Source organism: Parasteatoda tepidariorum, chromosome 4 (assembly GCF_982258835.1).
Source record: "Parasteatoda tepidariorum strain Cologne lab strain chromosome 4, Ptep-v5.0, whole genome shotgun sequence".
In the NCBI taxonomy this organism is placed as follows: Eukaryota; Metazoa; Arthropoda; class Arachnida; order Araneae; family Theridiidae; genus Parasteatoda; species Parasteatoda tepidariorum.
This window is the reverse complement of record NC_141758.1, coordinates 27,356,583-27,377,891: the sequence shown is the minus strand read 5'-3', so window position 1 is coordinate 27,377,891 and position 21,309 is coordinate 27,356,583. Positions and strand designations below refer to the sequence as shown.

Sequence of the window (21,309 nt, the reverse complement as noted above, 5' to 3'; positions counted from 1 at the left end):
TTTACTAAAATTACGATATCGACCAGGGTTACGAGATACAGTCCCAAATTCGTTGATCAAAAATACATTTAGGTTAATGAAAGTGAAATGCATATTTGTTACTTATATCTCATGTATTTATTTTCTTTTCCTCTTTTGGTTACAATTGTTGATAGCCTTGAAAATCCTTTTCTCCTTTTTTTATGCAACTAAACAGACAGGTGAAATTTAATCAGTGGTCAAGCAGCCTTTATTTATCACGAAAGTAATATATTTCCACAACCACGCCAAAGTCATCAAATCATTATAAAGTGAATTCAACATTTCCTCATTTCAAAATCATTAAAATGTAGTTTAGAATGGAGACATTTACTTTTCGAAGGACATTAAGGTTTTCCTTCGGTCGTGGGAACACAGCGATAATTTATTGTTGCCATAAACACTCTATTTTCTGCTGTAAGGTATATTTTGCCGTTAGACCATTAGTAGCAATTTCTTTTTAATTAGCGGCGGCTTCTATCTACATTTGAAAACACTTTTCCGCTTTGTGACTCAGTTTCTGTTCGTTAGTCTGTAATTTGTGTTTCGCGAGAGTTTTATGCAGGCTTCGTTGATTTAAGTCAACCTGATTAAAATCTTCAATTTTTTTTTTTTTTTTTTTTTTTTTTGAAGTTGCTTTAAATTAAAGAATTTGTTTGAAAAAATCATTTAATTTAAATCACCTGATTTTTTTTTTGTTGAAAAATCATTGATTTAAATCAAATGACTTTTTTTATAGAAAAGTCATCTCGCTCATGGGCTACAATACAATAGTGGCACAGCTCAAAAAACACGAGTTTTGGACTAAGAGCAGGTGTAAATAGGAAAATACACATTCTTTCAGCAGCAATACTTGCGCAACTCATAATTCAACTTAAAGGTAATCTTCGTCTAAGTAAACGAAAGCATTTCTTATGCATTTTGCTTAGCAATGAAAACTTGAGCAAGTATTGAGCAAACTTGACTGTATGTTGTTGCTGTTTTAAAAAGTTTAAATCAAAAAAGTTATGAGACTATTTACATTTAAAAATTAAACTATTGAAATGATATTTTAAAAGTTGTTTGAACTTTTCGGAGATTTATTTGGACTTTTATGCATAACATTCAAAAAGATTTTTATATATTTTTCACATTCGAAGTATTACCATCATATTTTATGACTTAATTGAAAATTGACGAACAGTATTTAGTAAACTATTGATTGTATTTTAATATGGTCTTCAATTTATTTCTAGATTTTGTTCGATTATCTATGTAGAATTCTGTAAACGTTTTATTCTGCTGTAGAAATAAATATAGTCTATGAAAATTAATATATGCTTATTAAAATAAATATACGCTATTAAAATGAAAGAATAACTAGATATACAGCGCGAATCGAACTTTCATCTATTCATCAAGCATTGTTACCTTAAGGCCCTTTCGCCATTAGCTAGTTAAAAAATAAACTAGCATATAAACTGTGTTTAAATTTTCAAGAGCATTTCACTCATATGACTGGCCAGTATGCTTTATTTTAAGGAGCGAACAGCCTTCTGTTGCTAATACACAAAATTATATCCGGCAGTATAAGTTCCCCAAGTTGTGTCCTCCCCTCATTAGATATTGTTTATTTTATTTACCAAGGCTAAACTTTATTGTATCCATCGATATACAGGTTTCCTCATTACCTTAATTTTATCTGTTGTAACATCTCAACTCTAGTGATGCAAAGGGCGATACCAAGATAACTTAATCGCTTACGTTATGTACAAATTAAATTTCTACATTAAGAAACTTGTCCTAGTCAACGCCGTGCTCTTATTTAGGAATTTAATGTAATTAATATTATGTTGTGGAAAGCGTTGTTGTTACTATATGTTTGGGGTGTTTTCTTGTTGGGGGGGGGGGGGAGACCTGACAATTTCTTTTGTACCAAGGTTATTGGATATTAAGGATCATTACAGCCTTCGAGTGGCAAGTTGGATTATGATGTTGTATAGAACAGTATTGAGCCTTCGAAATTATGCAATACATGGCAATATTTTTTTTTTTAAATAAAACAATATTTGTTTCAAATTTAATTTAAAATTTTATTCAAACGAATTTTGCCAAATGAGGTGGCGATGAAAGGGTTGAAACTATAGTAACAAGAGTTAATCAATGTGTGCATACTGTTTTTCAATTGAGATTTTGTGTTCGCAGAAATTTTTTTTCATTTTTATCTAACTCTGGGTATAGCTTCCTCCTAAGATAACTTTAATAGAAGAATATCACAAAATTATCCGTAATAACCTACATAATTCGCATCACCAAAAACATTTCTCAAGTTTTTCCCTGAAATCTTAAAATCACATTTCCATTTTAGAAAGTAAGTAGCATCCATCACACTCTTTACCTTCACGATATGCAGAAAACAGGTCTTAAATATGAACCGAAGCAAATTGCCATTTTCATTGTTGCATACTTCATTTTCTGGTTGCGTAATCACGTTGCTTCGTAGGAGGATACACCGAAGAGAGAGGGTTAAGTCCGTGAGTCAACTCTCAAATCGTGAGTCATGCTGGTTTAACCACATTTTGGTTTCTTGGGTAGGTTGAAGAAACCGTGTCCATTCAATGACTATCGTTTCAAAAGATTAGTTTTCATTAAAATATTTTTTTTATTCTACTTGGAAGTCTCTAACGCCCTGTTATTGTCCCATTTTTAAAGTTCTGTGTATCAATCGTTTGCATTGTTTAATTTTTTAACACCACCGCTGAATGCTGTTGCATAATTAGTTTATGTTTCTGGTTCTTTTTGTATTGTTAATAGTTCCTTTGATGCTCTGTTGTCATTTTTATAAATTACCATATTTATGTGTTTAATTTAAATGCAATTTTTTCTTTTTTTGAAAAAATCATCAATATTTTCCCCTTCCATTTATTTCTGAAAGAAGACCAAATTCATTTCCTTTGCGATGTTCTGACTTTTTTTTATTTTTTTTTTATCATTTTTAAATATTTACTTTTGCCCCTTTTTTTTTCATTTATAGTTAGTTCGTTTAAGAACTTTCTTGGTATTTTTTCTTTAATATACTGGTAAAAGATGAGTTATAGATTTTTTCTCTTTCATATGTTCATTGTTGCATTTTGTAAAATTTCAAACATATTTCTTTATCTTGTGATTTTTCCTTAATTTATGATAGCCCCTCTATGTACAGTGCGCTGAAAATTAAAAATGACCTCCTTAAATAACTTTTGATCAAATAATCGCATTTCCACACACTGCGATTCAATATTAATGGCTTGAGCGCCTAATCCGGAAAAAGCTTAATTAATCACAATTTTTTACGAAATCAGACACAAAAACGTACTTTCTCTGAATGAACATACTTTTTTCTTCTCCCAGCAGATTTGGATTTTTGACCTTTGAAATATGAGGGGGTGGTATTTCTATCTTAAGATAATTCCACATAAAAATAATTTGTAATAATTATTTATTGTTTTACTTTAATTTACTTAATGATTGTTGAAAAAAATTTGAATTCTTAAGTGTACAAAGTTCTACTTTATTTTAAAGAATGAAATTTCTATTTAAAAAAAATACACAATTTGAATGTAATCAGTTGAATAGTTTTCGAGAAATCAAATATTAAAGATACGTCTTTTTTAGAAATCAACTAACTTAAGAACTTTCGTTCGAAGTCAAGAAACCTAATTGTTCAACCGAAGTCAATTATTTATTGATGAGTGCTGCATCAACTTTCATCTCTAGTTTTTGTTGCAATACTTTTCATTTTTCCGTTGCATGTGTAATGTAAATAAATTTAAACTTCTTAATAAATGCAATTATAACTAAAACGTTGTTAGCATGCATGGCTGTCACATTTCACACAACATGAATTATAGGTCTGAATTCCGTTCGGTGAGAATTAAAATTTATGACGAATCTACACGTATATACCTACATTCCTCTTATTGTTTAAACTTCTTTAAATCCATCACATTGTGTAAACGAAGAAAGCAAACAAGGAATAATAACACTTGACAGCCGTTAATTGTAACGTCAAATCTCTGAAATCATTCCTCCTCTTCATTGTAAAATCTATTGTCTTTTGAATTGGTGAACGCGATCTCTTATCTTAAAAACGAATGCACCAAAGGACGAAAGTGTTTTAAATATTGTTATAAAATAGATTATAGAATTCCTTGCTAAAAAATTATATATAGTTGTAAAAGAAGAGCGTGTCTCTAAGAATCGGTTAAATATAGGGCAAAATTAGGAAAATTTGTTAACGGCCAGTAGCCAGTCGTAATATTTTCAAGTGTAGCCATTTTTTTTCCTTTCAAAAATTAAAAATTCTAAGCTATTAAAAAAAAATTTTTTTTCAAAATGAGAAGGAAAAAAAACTCCTTACGTTTCCATTCTTCAAATAATGTAAAATTTAGGATTTAATTTTTTGGAGCAGCAATACAACATGAAATTTATGTTTATTTTATTCTATTTTTATAATCGTCGTCGAACAGACGACCCAATTTTGAGGTTTACGACTATCAATGCTCCACTCCGTAGCCTTGCCATTTCGTACCTAATCCAAAGACTAGGGAACTCCTGGATCAAGTATTGGGGAGAGATTTGCCTTCCTGGAGGTTTCCTAAATTTTTCTCTACGTATTAACGTGTAACGCAAATGCGTGTTAGTGCCATCAAAAAGTCCTCCACGAAGGGTAATGTGTCCAATGCTTGACCTAGGAGTCCCCTTCCCTTCTGTGTTGTGTTTAAAATTACAAGGCCGCAGAGTTGAGCATTGAAAGTCATTAATGCAGAATTGGATCGGCTGTTCAATACCGATTTTAAAATAAAATCAAGCAGGGGTCAGTCGTGGTATCTCAGGGAATAGAGCATTCTCCTCTCAATGAGGTAACACAGGTTCGAGCAGTGGCTGGTTGATACGAATTTTTCTCCCGGCTCTCACTGATCATGGGTTGGAGTCCCCTTGCCATCTAGCTAACCGTGAAAGGTTTTCGTGGTTTTCCTCTAATGTAAAGCAAATGCTGGTTAATTCCATCAATAAGTCCTTCGCGAAGGCTAGTTTGCCTCAATACTTGATTCAGGTGTTCTCTTTTCTTCTGAAATTATCCAATATCTTTCATTTTCCTTATTTTAAACACATAAACTGATTTATAGATATATTGTGTAAAGAAAACTAAAATTAGTTTTTTAAAAAAATCCTCCAACCGAACTTTTACATTAGATCTTGGTGGCAAAATGGATAGAGTCTTCTGGCTAGCGAATCGACTGGTCTGTTGCCGCCTTCATAACGGATGTTTACCTTTCCACGAAATCGCTAGTTTTTTAGTACCGGTTTAACCTGTGAAAACAAAACTTTTGAAAATTTTATAAAATATTATCGTATCTAATATCTTTAAATTTTTCATCTTCAAAATCTTTAAGTACTGTTTTGTAATTAAAAACTTTTTCAATTTTTTGTGATTTCGCCCTATGAAGCTAAAACTTAAGTTGCTAGTATAAAAACCTTTTCTTTTTTATTATCTATTCAATGTAATTGTAGAATTTGTGAAACGTATGATTCATACACGAAATTTAGTTAAAGCAGGTGTTTTGAACACTTTCGCAAGGTTGAAAAATGTCAAGGACCAAATCTATAAAAAATTTTGTTCCTGTTTATTCATGAACGCGTTGTGTATCTTTGATCTTGGTGATTCCAAGAAAAATATGAATCAAGGACTAAAACCACTTACGTATCAGAATTTTTATTGCTTCTTTGCCAACATACAAATTGATTAGATATATTAAATTTTACTTTCTTTCAATTACTTTTATGAATGAATTTTTTATTTTTATTTTATATGTTGATTAGTTATCTGGAAAACAAAGATAATGCAGGAAGACTTTAAATTTCGAAACAAAAGCCACAAGGAAACTTCTTCTCTTAACGCAGTTTTAAATGTTAAAATGTTATCCTAATCTTGGAATGTATTTTAATTTTGTGTATAATGAGATAAATACATTTAGTCAAATTTGTTCCCTTAATTTATGCATATTTAGCATTTTATAATAATGTAAAAATAAGAATATAGTTAATCGAAACTATCTTCAATTTCGCTAAGTACCCATTATATAATTATCCTAACTTTATTTATGATGCGTATGTTAAACCTAACTGCATTTTTGTATAAATTTAAATTTTACATTTATATATTAAAAAAAAATTGGGGGGGGGGGGGTAAGCGTTAGAAAAAGTCTGATTAGTCTTTATGCATTAATTGAATTCTTAAAGTTATATTTCTATTTGTGTGGCCGTTTGTTATTTTAATATCTAGTGGATTAAAATATCGTAAAGAAAATGGTTTTTAAAATTTTAACATAAAAATCTGTGAAATTTTGTACAGAACTTTGCCAGGCATCCTATACTGTTATACTTAAAACATTGTAGTATTGCACTTTAAAACAACAAAAACTACTCGAAACATTCCAATGGCTCACGGAAATAACAAATAATATATATATTTACCCTCTATAAATATATATTTACCCTCTAATTCATCTAATAAAATATATTAATATAATACTTCATATTTAAAATCTATAATATAGTTAATATTTCTAAATGAAATGTTTGAAAAATTATTATTTAATTATTACAACTAATCACTGAAAAAATAAAATCATTTGTTCAAGCTAAGCATCCTAAAATTTTTGAGACAGGGAGGCGATTAGCCATTAAAATATAAATAGTTAGTCAACTAAATATGTCAGTTAATTAGTTTCCATCAGAATACATCAAAGAAAAAATATTATTTTAAATTTCTCTGCGTAGAAGAAGTCTTTTTCATTATTGATATACCATAACTACGTATTTAATAAGTTTCAGTAGTACTTGTAAAGAAAAAAACTAAATGGGTATAATTGAAATAAGTTTATTACCAGAAAATTATTTTACGAAAATTGTAAAATTTGACAATTTAAAGCCGCTGTTATCCATTTTTGGCCTGTCAATAGAGGTAACCTAGAGGTTACCTCTATTGACAGGCCTTAAGGACATGTCTATTCCTTTGATCGACCAACCTCCTTCAAAGACTATTTAACTATTAAACGGAGAGTGATCGCTCTGGAAAGGTTTCTCTGTATATTAGTTATATTGAAAAGGTATAGCTATACACCATACAATATCGATATTTCTTGATAATATATCGTGATATTAAAATTCCAATATCGCTCAAAATTTTTGCTCCTTCTTTTGAAACACAAATTTAAAGTTTTGTTTCTCCAGATCTGGACACAGCATGTTTCAGACACTTTATGGAGTTCTTAAATGAACTTAATCGAGTCTTTACCTTCAATCACGAAGTTTAATAGCATTCAGCGAACTTTTTTTTTCTTTCTTTTCTTATTCTTTTTAGTCCCACGGGCTCATTTGCCTTAAGGACATGTAGATTTGGAAAAGATAACTTATCAAATTGGATTCTGTGGTAGCCTCACTGTCGCCTTAGAGAAAAAGAATTGAGCCAGGTAAACAAAACAGGTTTTTTTTTTTTTTTTTTTTTTTTCAGAAATGGGCCTCTCTTTTTTTAAAAAAAGAAAGCTAAAGGGATGGAGCATGCCGAGAAAATAAAATGAAAAAATAAAACTTTTTTTTATCCATTAATGTTGTGTGTAGGTTTTCTACGAAAATGGTGCTTGGCTTGAAAAGGTCATTGTCTTGTCTATTCCCTGGTCAAAAGCGTGGACATTGTTTTAAACATTATAGTCTCTTTTTTTTCCCTTGGAAAATAGAACAATTAATACAGTTTTGCATGACATGATAAAGTATCTTACAGCTGTCTGTTTTCTCTTTTCTTTTGTTAGTGATTAAGAGCTTAAATTCAGATTGCGCGTAGGTACTATTTATTTATTTAAGAAATGTAACTGACGTGTTGTTATTGTTATCTATGTTGTGTAAAGACTATTTTGAAATTTAAAAGAATTTTTCTTTTCTTCTTTATTTTTTACAAGACCTAACTACATTTTTAACAGTGGATGTATTGTATTTGATTAGAAGGCCGTTTTTTTGCTGGTAAAATGTAACACAACAGTTTTTGGATAATGGTATTAGTTAACAAATTGATTGATTGATTCAAGGTTCATTTACTCCATATCAACTTTCCATCTGTGGCCAAAGTTTTATTTATTTATTTATTTCGTTCTTTTCTTTTCCTTTTGTAATGTGTTGAATTTAGGTATACAAGTATAGTATTTACTTTAACTTGAAATAATTAGTATATGCATAAATAGCTACAGCTATATTTTTACAGTTACAAAATGCAGTTTGATATAAATGACAAAACATATTTCTGAATAGCTTTTATGCTAAATTATTTTACATAAATTATAGTTCTTTTTACGTCATACAACTGGGTAAATGTTTAAATGTAATTCTTTTCTGAAATAAATCTTTTATGTCATTATAAGTATTTTTATTTATTTATTCGTTTCAACTTTCAACAATGGTATATCTAGCGGAGGGCAAGAGGGGACATCTGTCCCCTGGCGCTACTTCAATGGGGCGCCAAATTCAAGAAAATTCCAATTCCAAATTCGCCAATTCCAGAATAAAATGTTTTTTCGCTTTAAAATGCACCCAATTTCATTTTCCAAATGCAGGTAAATAATTATTTCTTCAAATTGTTTTCCGATTTACCTAAAAAATGAATTTGTCTATTATTGTTGTAGTTTTCTTTCTTCCTTTTTTTTTTTTTTTTTTTTTACAAATTGACGACATATTGTCTTTAGAAATGCAATTAAATTAATTAGTCAAAAACAATAAACGCGATCAAAAACATCTAAATGTAATCGAAACTGTTTATATTAAACACTGTCAGATTTTAAAAAGAAATCGAATGAAAATCAATGAAATTATCGAATTACATGTTGTTTTAAAAAAACTTTATTTTAAATTTCAAAATCTCTTTCAGTGCAATATATCACAAATCCGATTCCATTTCTGTGAGCTTGTTTTTACGTGATCTAAAATTTAAATGGTCACGAAGTTTGTGATCATACCATAAGGGGGTGCAAAAACTGAGTTTCTAAGAACATATTTCACGCTTAGTTCCCAATGATTTACAAACCTTGGGAACCTTTTCTTTTTTTCAGTTATTTATTGTATTTTTATTATTCCTTTATTTTTGTACAAAACATATTTTTTAATATTAAGTTCTAAACTATTAATGGTTTGTGGTATTTTTTTTTTACTCAGAATAACAATAACCGAACATTATAACAGTAGATTGTACATTCAGCCTGATTTCCATGCATAATTACATTGACTAAATAGCAGTCCTTGACATATTAATTGTGATGGAAAAATGTACAAATTTCATAGTCATTCTTCCTTTCAAGTTTTAGAAATGAAATTTCACTAGTACATTTAAATTGAATTAATTAGCTGTTATTGCTTACAATTAACACTGACTCGCGCTAACATTAAAAAACAAGCGTTAGCGCTAGACAACAAACTTTAATTTATTCCCAGGATTTTAATAGACGAAACAAATTATGGCTGACAATGTTGATAGCTTTACAAACATTGCATTGTTAATTTTTCAAGGACGACTTCATTAAAATTGAAAGGACTGCCGTTTTTTTTCATTAAAATGTTTTTAAAATACTGCGATAACAGTTATAATTTAAATATTTAGCGAAGTTTCTGCTTGTGAACTAAAGTTGTTATTATTAATGTATTCATACATAATATTCTTATTAATGATTGTGTAGAATTAAAAATAATCCTATTCTGTTGGTTAAGCGCTAATAAATTAAAAAATTTTTTAAATTTTTATTTATATATATATTTATTTTTTTTTCTTGAACATTAAACTAAATGGAAGTTTCCCCACTCCAAAGATATAGCCGTTGTTGGTCAGGGGGTAGAGCGTCCACCTTCCTATGAGGTGAACCGGGTTCGAATCCCAGTGATGGCTTGTCAATACGACTTCTGCACCCGATCTATTCAAATTATAAATTACATTTCCCAAATGTTTACATAATAATAAATGAAAGGAATTCTTATAAGGAATGTGCTTGACTTGATCAGAATAAGTTTGCTTTTGATTATATCAATAAATACTTGTTTTAAATCAATGAATACTTGTTTTAAATTAATGAATACTTGTTTTTGATTATATCAATGAATTATAAATTCTCTTTAGTGTATAATTCATCAAGAGTTCGTTTACAATGATTTTTCATATTTTTACATATCATTGTAAACGATAATGTGCTGTTTTTGCAACTGTTGTCTGTTTTGAACTGTTTTTTTCTTTCTTTTTTTTTCTCATCTTTATTAATCAGCTTCCTCGGTTGTAATAAAGGTGCAACATGTCAATTTTTTAAAAATCTATTTTTTTTCTTTCTTTTCTTAATTAAAAGTTTTGTGGTCTAATTCTTCTAAATGTTTGAAAAGTTGCTCTATCACTGCATTGCATTGTTGACGGTTATAGAGTAAGTAAGCCGAAAATTGAGAATTATTTGTTGATATCATATAAGTCAGTGTTTCCCATACTTATGACTTTTGTGTACCCTTTCTAAATATTTCGTAACGCTGTGTACCACTAATAAAAAAATGAATGTATTTTTTACTATAAGAAATTGCACAAAAGTTAAAAATCGCAACTGGCTGTTAACACCACTAATTATTAACTGTTAACTCTGCAATAAATAGCCAATAGAAAAATACGTAATCGTAAATTTGCATGCCTAGCTTTGTTTTCAAATAAAAGTTTTTGAAATTTCCGTTTGTTGCAAGATATTTCACATAAGAACAAGAACGCGTACCCCCGCTAAACTGTTCCCGTACCCCTGGGGGTACGCGTACCACACTTTGGGAAACACTGATATAAGTGTAAAAAATCTCGCCAATTTTGCTACATTTAAAGAAGACAAACTATTATTATTTTATCATTAAAAATATTTGTTCGTTTAGTATAGTCAAGCTTAGCTTAGAACAAAATTAAATCTTATTTCGAAAAGCACACTAAATTTTTTTTTAGTTACCTTATTTTTTTGTCGTCAGTTGTAAAACTGCAGTTACCGAGTTTTTTTCCAACTCTTCTCTTTCTAATTTATTTAAGTGTTTTTAAATTATTGCATCAATTTATTCTTAAATTACTTTCAGTTACCTTAGTTTTTATGCATATTTTACGTTTATACTTCTAACCACGTCTTGTCGAAAATACGATAGGGAAAATGTTTCAATTCCTTAATCATTAGTTTCATATCTTAAGTAACAATCATATCCTAATCTGTCGCATAATTCATTGTGGTGACATTTTTTTGTCGTGTTAATTTCGTTTGTGGGGACAACTGACATGAAAATTACCAACTCGATGGTGACGCCCGAATTGTCACTTGATTGAGTTGCATCAAAATTCACCATGTGTCCTTCCACAGCTTCCTACCCCATGACAGGATATGCATCTTCATTTCTTTTTCCCTTTATTGTTCGCATAGATGTTGTTGAATTATCACCATCTCTTTTGATTATAATTGGGGTATTTGTTTTGCCCTGCTTTCTTTTTTCCCCAGTTTTAAATAAATGGTTGTTGAGGCTGAAGCGTGAAATTGGTTAGCTCACTAATTTCACTTTCTTCCTATACGCGTTCCATTAAATTACAGTAGAGTGAGTTTTGGTTGCAGATTTAAATCGAATCATTTTAACTTTGTCTTAATTTATTTTTAAACGCGATAACAATCTTTCTTTTATGTGGGATGAAATTTTATTTTTATAGTATTTCATCCCGCATAAAACAAAGATTTTGTTAGATTCTGTTAGTGTTTTATATTTACCGGGTGTACTGACCAACAATTTTTAAAAATCAATTCGAGAAAACTGGAATAAGTTAATAATGACCGGTTTAGAAAGCAGAAAATTAATTCTCATCAAATTTCAAAATTAGCTACAAAATTTGTCAACAGACGGTGCTGTTTACTTAAATTAATTATTAAACTGTTTTTTTTTTTTTTTTTTTTTTTTTCATTTCATTTAACCATCCTTTACTTTGTAACAACAACGCAGCGTATTTTGACAGACACCCGTTTTAATTTTTCAGTTAGATTAGAATGGTCTAACATGCAACAGAAAACATTGTTGCTTAGTCTTTATAGTTGTGTCATCTGTTGACGAAATTTGAAACTAATTTTGAAGTTTGTTTAGTTAAAGGGCTAGTTTCCAAAATTTGAACTCATCAGACTTTACATTTTTGTACCCTTGTGATTTTCTTTAATGATTTAGTTATTAATTTTTTGAAATGTCGATCATTTAATGGGCAACCGCTAACTATTTTGTTATTCGCTGAAAATAATTTGTATACATGGGTGAAGAAACCCTAATAGTTAATGTGGGTTGTGAAAATTTGTTTGAGGAATTTTACTCAAAAAGCGGTGCATAATCTCAATTTTTTTTTTTTTTTTTTTTTTTTTTTTTTTTTTTTTTTTTTAATTCTCCGGGATTTGTTGGGTGAGTCTTTGCGATGGGGGTTGTTCGTGTGCCACAACCCCCTAAAAAGTAAACGAATTTGAAGTATAAGTAGTGAGTGAAATTAATCAATTTGCAATATGCTAAATGTAAAATTGACATTTAACATTTTTCCTACAAAAAATATTTTTTGTCATTTTGAAAAAAGTAAATTGATATTAAATTACGATTTAATATCAGTATACTTTTTTAAAACTTAAAAAAGGTTTTAAAAAAACTTTAGTGTATATCTAAAATTACACTTTTCGAATTCTTAGCCGTCTGAATTTTTTGTTGTCTCAAGCTGAAAGATGTATTAACTGAATGAGAAAACATTAAAAAACAATCGGACACAAAGATAAATATAGATTTTAGATTAATTTCCCGAATTACGAGTAAATTAAGTTGCAGAAATAAACCTTGTTATTATACTTAGAGGCAAATGCCACTTAACGAAATACCGAAGCATATACAACAAAACTTGACAACAACAAAAAAAATTTAAAAGAGAAAGAAATCGATATACGATATTGTTTTTCGCTTTTGTTTAGTCGATATTGTTTTTATACGCACTTTTTTATAAAAGACAAAGCTTCTGTAAACATTTCATTCACTTTCAAATTAAATTTCATTCATGTGAGAATTTAATAAGAAAAGTAAAAATTGCAAAAACGTTTATTATTAACTATTTATTCCAACTCTGAAACATATCACTGTCAATCAACAGATACTTGGTGCATTATCTAAAATTTCTTTGCATTGTTTTGATAATTCTATACTTGTAATAGATAAGTAAATTAAGTAACATTGAAATTTTATCACTTAAATTGCTTAAAAAATAACTTCGTTATCAACCATAAAAGCTCGAAAAACGTGAAATGCTGATTAAAAAATTATAGCTCTCGTAAGGACTGCCGCAGCTCAAATCAAATCGTAAAAAAAAGGCCTTAAGTTGAACACCTAAAACGGTGTTCAACTTAACGTTACGATGTGATTTGCTGCGCACAACCTTCGTAACTTCTAAACTTGGTATAACGCAGGTGTGTTGAAACATTTACAAAGAGTACAATAGAAAATTAGTACGCGTACTGTTAAACTTGTAGGGTGGGGGAATACGATGTTTGGTCGATCTATAGCCCATTGAAATGCAACTAGGTAGTAAAAATTTTGACGTGTTGCCATTTTTATTTGTGAACTTCACGTGAATTTTGTTTCGAAATTTTAATTTGTTCGAAAGTTGTGGCAAATTTATAAACTTTTTCGAGATTGTTTTCCAGCTTTTTTGCTTTATATTGAATTGCTTTTAATATTAATAGTCTATCGACATACTGAGGAGTTAATAATTTTTTTTTCCATTCAGTATTTCGCTTTAAAATATTTATAAATATTTATATCTTTCTATGTTTGTGTTACTTTTATTAATCAGAATAAAACTATGAAGAAGAAAAAAATTCTCACATCTGGAACAATGACTTTCGCTAGAAACAAAAACAATATGCAAATCGAGCATTAAGAATTTCGGAAACACGTGTCACTAACCTCATTGTTCTGCATCGATGGCGCTACTATCGAGTAGATACCATCAGATCAGATTATTGTTCCTTTCCCCTTTTTTTAAATCAAATCTGTATTAAAATATCCTTTCTTGGCAGATCCCTGTAAATTTTGACCTTGCACTCCGTGTCTCTTGTTTCTGTATCGAGTCGTCTGTGTTCAGGCGGATATAAGAATGGACGTGATTGAATGACGCAGACTTGTAATTCGATGATTTTAAAAAAGAATTTCGGTGTTCGTGTCATTCTGGTGCGTGATAGAATCTCGTAATGCGTTGTTGTGCTGTTATTGCTCATCATACATACGAAAACTTTTTTTTACTAATTTTTTTAAAAAATAAGCTAGTTAATGAATCTTAATGTCGACGATATATCGAAAATACGGAATTTTTTTTTCAATGCCAATTTAACGATATTTTAGAATAGATCCGCACAAAATTCTGTGAATACAATATCTTACAATAAATATCGAGTGTGTGATAATTATTAACAATGATAATTCGATTGTGCTATGCTGGATTTTGATTTAGTGAATAAGTCTGAGCTCTTGCTCTAATGAGTCTATTAACTAAATATTTATTTATTATCGTTGTAGCCCTCTCGACCCAAAATTAAATATGTACCGTTTTTATTTTTCTCCCAAAAATCATTTCTTAAAATGGATTGTTTTAATACAATCATAGTAAAGTATGGCCTAAATGAAAATTATTTTTTATTTCTGTACTTAATTCATTGCATCAAATAATATTTAGTGTCCCAAGAGTGAACAATTTAACATTTTTCTGCGACTTGAAACGAGAGAATATTTTTTTAATCTGAAAAATTAGTTACTTTGTTTATCAACAGATGACAACCGGGACTGGAAAAGCAATAAAAAAAATCGATAACGCCATCCGTTGGCGTATTTTATAACTAATTTGAAACATGAGAATCATGTTTTCTTTATTATTTAAATCACCGATCATTTTTCGGATGTTCTTTATTTATTTTTATTAAATATTAAAAAATAAATATTCTGCATAAATTCTTTTAGATTCTAGAAGATTTTTTTTTCTTGAAATTTAAATTAGCAATTATTTTTTCACACCAAATATCAATTTCCCCCTCTTCAATATGTACTTGAAATCTTATAATATACCAAAAATCATTCAATTATATGAATGGCAGTTCATGAGATTCCCTTATGTTGTATAAACTAGAAAACAAACGTTTAAAAGAAAATCTAGTACACTTGTTTATCTTATCCCATAATCTTTTTTTATGAGTTAGCAATTTAGTAAGGCATCAAGTTTTAAATTAGGTATCATGTTCCTGCTTCTCTTTATTTCACTAAATCTTGTGAAATTAAATTAAGAGCAGTGATATGATCTGATTATGAATTTGCTATAGTATTAGCAATCGTAATCCATAAAAGCAATTGTTCATTTGCCCCATGAAAGCATTCTTAGATTTTTTTCTTTCTTTTAATTTTTCCTGTTATTAAAAATGATTGCATTCATTACTAAATAAACACAAGATCCGGATACAATGTATTCTTTTGTGCAGCTTTTCTCTCCCATTTTTCACTTTCTATGCCTTATGTCCGGGTCATTATTCGTCCCCCCCCCCCTCTTTCTTTTTTGTCTTTGTTGAATCACCTGCACGTGTACAATTTGCATTTTCCTTTCAGAACTATCTAATATCAGTCCCTGCTTTAATTTTTTTTATTATTTTTCGGATGGAACTTTATATGTTTTTGATAAAGAGAGAGAATATTTCAATTTCACTATCCTACAGATAAATGTAATTCAGTTCTTGTAATATCTGTTTTGTGTGAACTTTTTTGGATGTAATTTTGATTCTGATTCATAAAGATTACATGCATTTACATGCCGAGAAGCAGTGGCACAAAAGTGAGCTATTTCAAGAGTCTCTTTACAAGGTATTTGCTTACCTGGAAAGTCATGAATTTCGATATTGAACAAAATTTGTCATGAAATTTCATGATTTTAACTACTTAAAAAAAAATCGTGGATTTAGGTCGCCGAAAAATCTAATTTTTAAAATGGAATTTACTTTCCTCCCCCCAATTTCATGGTGTTCCGAATATCTGAATTTGTAACAAAATCCCCACTCACAGTCATATTTTATTAAAATATAAAATGTAAAATTTCTTTAAAAATTATGTTCTTTTAAAAAATTAAATAAAAAACATCATTTCTTGAGTGAATTTTTCCTTTAAACTTCTGTGATTTCAGAATTTTTGTTATTATCAATTTATTTTTATTTTATCAATTTAAAATTCTAGCTGTAGCAAGCCTGTCATTGGCAAATTTTTTTAATTCCGAAATGAGAACTGAAAAATCAGGAGTATTTCTTTCCTTTCCGATGAACAAGAAAAGTATCTTCATAATATAATTCTGCAGAAGAAAAAAATTATTTGCTTTTGTATTTTTTTTTCTAGTTATTTTATTGCTTCAACTCTTTCTTAACTCTGTTTTTTAAATTTAAAATCTATAAATGTGAAGATACAGAGTATAACAATTGTGGTTATATCTATCATTTCAATTCATGTTATTATAATTCTTTTTTAAATTTATTGTTTATATTTTGTGGGAGAAAATAGTAACTTCCTTAAGTCATGAAAAATTCTTGGAATTAGTCGTGGAAAGTCATGAATTTGAAAATCTAAAATGTAACAGATACCCTGTCTTTACCACTGAACTGGAGATGAATTCAGACACATTTTCTGAGCCCAAAAAATTTTAATCTGAGCATGAGATAAACTTCAATATTGCAGTTAATAAACTTTAAATTTTTTATGCGCAATAAAAAAAATGTATCTTTTATGCTTAATGTTAAATTATTGTTTGAAAGTGAGCTCTGTTAGAAATAATTTACCTTCAAGGCAGAAAAACACATCGGTATTCCTGCTGTATTTCATAACTATAAATTATTAAATGTAATATTTTTCAATTATTTTGACCGAAATTAATACAAAATAACGAAAAAAGTGTTTAAAAAAATGTTTAATAAAACTTCTGTATCAAAGGGTTAAACAGGATAATACATAAAAATAATTGAAATTACCAACTATGCCTGAAACTACGTGAACCAGTAATGTTCAGTTCGGCAGCAAATCGTTTCAGAAATTGAAATCAAACATTATTTCTCCTGTCGGAAATTTAAATGCTTTTATTAGCTACTCTTATATGGTAGTAATGCAATACGATTTGAAATTCCTCATCGATGTACATAATGGTTTAGAATTTTCAAATCCTTTGCGTAAATATTAATTTTCAAAGGGATAAATGGTGATTTTGGAATTGTTTCATTCATTTTAAGCTGTGGCAGCTTATCGAGGGGTTATCGGTTTATTGTTATCAGTTCTTCAAATACCAACTATGTTTAGTATTTTTGGTTTGGCTGATATAAATACTTTATCATTTCCATTTAAAGATATCACATACATCCTTTCGCTTCTAGAAATCGGGTATTTGTTTACTACCGGATATCAAAATATACAGGGTTGAAGGGAAATAGTGTTTCGTATCGTTCGATATTCGCTGGAATTTTCGATTTTCCATTTAATTGTAGTTATGTTTATAAAGATTCAGTCAATGAAGTTTTGTTTTATAATATAAAACATTAATTTTGATAAGTTTCACAAAATATTTAGAAGATCGAAAAAATTAATAAATATTTTTTATATATTTTAAACTATCGCACTATTTATAAACTATTACACTATTTTTTATATAAAATAAAAATAATAACAGAAAACTCTATATTAACCAGAATTTATAATTTGGTTTTTTATTACGTCTTTTTTTATTTTAAGATATCAAATTTATGTTTATCCCAATTTTTTTTTTTTTTAAATTGGTGAAAAGTAAAACTAAAATAAAATTTATAGCTAAGATAGTAATGACGTGTAAATAAAATGTATCGGCAATGATATAGTGACGTGTTAGCAGGGGTCTGTCCAGACATTTTGTGAAAGATCCGTTTTTGTAAAATGGTGAAAAAAATGACTCGTAATTTGTGAAGATAAAATAAACGTTCAGTCACATTCTTTCAACCAGGGTCCGCTTTTGCGAATTTATGCAAATAGGGTCCGTTATTGCAAAAAAAAACTTTTTCAAGGAGTTTTTAAATTGTAAAGACATACAAGATTATGCTCAACACTGTAAAATTGTAATTAAAAAAATTAAATTTTAAAAAATAAGCAGCAATTGCGCTTTTAAATTCGAGATGCAACATACAAATATTTGATATTTAGCATATACTGCTGAATGCAGAATATTAATTTCGGACGAATAAAGGAAGAAGCGTCTGCCGAAAACAAAATTTAGTTCGTTTACTTCTGTCTTTCTTCCCCCCCCCCCTCCCCTCCTGGGAAGGGTTTATTCGATTAACAAAACTATAACGAAGATGAACAAATTTGTGAAGGGTCCGATTAAAGGATAAATTATTTTGTGAAGGGTCCGTTTTTAAGTTAAAATATTTTGTGATTTGTCCGTTTTTATGAAAATATATTTTGTGAAGGGTCCGTTAACGGACCCAAATTTCTTCTAAACAGACCCCTGGTTATAAAAATAATCTTACATAAGTTGATTTGGATCCAAAAATCATTATATATAACTTGAAAATTGAATATATTTTTTCACCCGTGTGTTTGAAGAAAAAGGAGTCATACTAACAATTTTATTATATTTTATTCAAATATTTTTTCTTTTTGTGGATAATTTAATAATACATTTATGTTATTAAATTATATAATTATGTTTTAATTTACTTTACATTTAATTTACACGCTATATAATTATGGTGACAAGTGAACTGAGTTACAGTACTGAAAAAATACGGCTTTTTTAAAATTTGATTTCTCAGAAACTATTCTACCGATTTCGTTCAAATTTTGTACTTTAGAATCGAATATAATATTCTTTAAAATTAAGTAAAAATATGTATACTTTACTATTTAAAATTTTTTTAACTATTTATTTTAACTAATAATAAATTGTAATAAAAAATTATTTTTCCATTATTTTACATAAACGAATTATGAAATTGTGTAATTTTTTTTATTTGCTTAAAAAGTTCACGAAATATAATGAAATGTGCCAAAACTAAAAATAACATTAATAAAAGTTCCAAACGTTCGACCCCCTCCTGACCAAACTATTGGGACCATAATTTTCCAGAATATGACTACCCCGCATATTTCGAGGGTCACAAATCCAAATCTGTGGAAGAAATGGTATGTTTATTCTAAGAAACTTCATTGTGCTTGATTTCGAAACGTTAAATATCGTCTGCACTAATTAATTGGCATATATAGAAGACGAAGCCCTTGAACCATTAGGATTGGGTCTTAGTACATGAAAATCCGTACATTTGAACAAAAGTTATTGTAGGTGTTCCGTTTACTTCTCTGTACTGTACAACATTTTTCCAATGGAGTGTGAAAATATTAAAAAAAAAACTAAGGAAAAATTTATTGCATATTTCTAATAACCTATAGCAACAAAGATACACATAATATTTATTTGTTGTACTTTGTATTTACATTAAAAATTTACTTTGAGTAACGAAGCAGGGAATAGAACTGGCATTTTATACTTTCAAATTAAGCTGTTTCTCGTAGTATTTAATTAATTATTGCTTTTACAATGTATAACCAGAAAGATGAAATATTCATTTTTTTTAAAAATCGTTATCGAACAAATAAATCGAGTAAATGCAAGAAAAGCAAATATTTCACTTTAACACCAAAATAATATTTTTGAATGAAATATTTTAGCCAAATTATGAAAATAGAAATAATTATTTAAAAACACCTATATTTTCTCATAATTAATAATTTAATATTATTATATTTTGTTTTTGTGAAAAATTTTAAAATTTATATGAGTGTTTTTAATATGAGTTGTTCAATTATTATTTTTTATTTTTAATCTTAGGTATTTGCCATACGTGTGGTGAAAAAGTGACTGGTGCTGGTCAAGCTTGTCAAGCAATGGGAAATTTATATCATACTAATTGTTTCATTTGTTGTTCTTGTGGTTAGTATTTCTTCATCTTAGTATATCATTTTGTTGTTTCTTTTGTCTTTGCTATATTTTTGAATTTTCTATTATTTTTGTTATTAAAAACAGAGAAATGCATATAATCTTTTTTTTTATTTATTATTCGCAGTCATGGTGCGTAGCGTTTTTGAAAAGTGCTTATACATGCTTATTTTCGTTTTTTAAAAGCCCTTAAAGGTGTTTTTTTCATGGGGTGTTTTTAAAAAATGCTTAATTTTTCACTTTTTGAAAATGATTTTTTTTTTTTTTTTTTTTTTTTTTTTTTTTTTTGCTTTTTCATGTCGATTTTCGCTGCATTATTTAATTATCACTGCGTACTATGCAAAAACATGGTTTTCACACTGTTCTATTCAATGTTTTCACAATTCATTCAACCACAAGTCCACAATTCATTTCGGCATGCCGTCGATCCGTAACGTATGATAGCACCGATTATGTTACATGTTTGATGAAATACTTGGGAGTAACTACTAATCTGGGTTCCGTGAGATTTTTGCACTCTCATGTGCAACTCTGCTGCATTTTGCAAGATATTCTCAGTTTCAGGCTTCATTTTCCTCCCTCTAAATTCGAACCAAAAACACTCTATATCTTTTTATGTTAGCTAATATAACCAAGAAAAGAGTTCTTTGTTAGAAACTAGTTATTTTATCATAATCATGTAAAGTCTGAGAATTATTTTGCATTTTGTTAATGTATATAGTGCTTAAAAAGTACTTTAAAGGTGAAGGTTTTTATTTTTTTACTGAGAGATTTGGCTACGCACCCTGACAGTTAATGAAGCCTTACCAGGGATCTGTTTAGAACGGACCCTTCACAAAATATCCTTTCATAAAAATGGACCCTTCACAAAATATTATAACTTAAAAATGGACCCTTCACAAGATAATTTATCTTTTAATCGAACCCTTCACAAATTTGTTTATCATTATTGTTTTGTTAATCGAATAAACTTTTCCCAGGAAGTGGGGGGAGAAAGACAGATGTAAACGAAATAAATTTTTTCTTCCTTTATTCGTCCGAAATGAATATTTTGTGTTCCGCAGTATAGGCTAAATACCAAATATTTATATGTTGCATCGCTAATTTAGTAGCTGGAATTGCTGTTTATTTTTTAAAATTTAATTATTTTAATTATAATTCTACTGTGTTGAGCGTAATCTTGTATGTCTTTACAATTTAAAAACTCCTTG

At 28.8% G+C, this 21,309-nt stretch overlaps 1 protein-coding gene across 2 annotated transcripts in view; it reads left to right on the top strand.

The window, feature by feature from the left end:
* Window positions 1-21,309, top strand: part of LOC107443226 (uncharacterized) — a 67,271-nt gene that overhangs the window by 31,816 nt on the left and 14,146 nt on the right. For both annotated transcript variants that reach the window (XR_015432978.1, XM_087160839.1), the window contains exon 2: window positions 19,991-20,092. Coding sequence is in view for 1 of the 2 variants with exons in the window: in XM_087160839.1 (XP_087016965.1) it covers window positions 19,991-20,092 (102 nt within the window). In the remaining variant the exon portion in view is untranslated. The remainder of the gene's footprint in view (window positions 1-19,990; window positions 20,093-21,309) is intronic.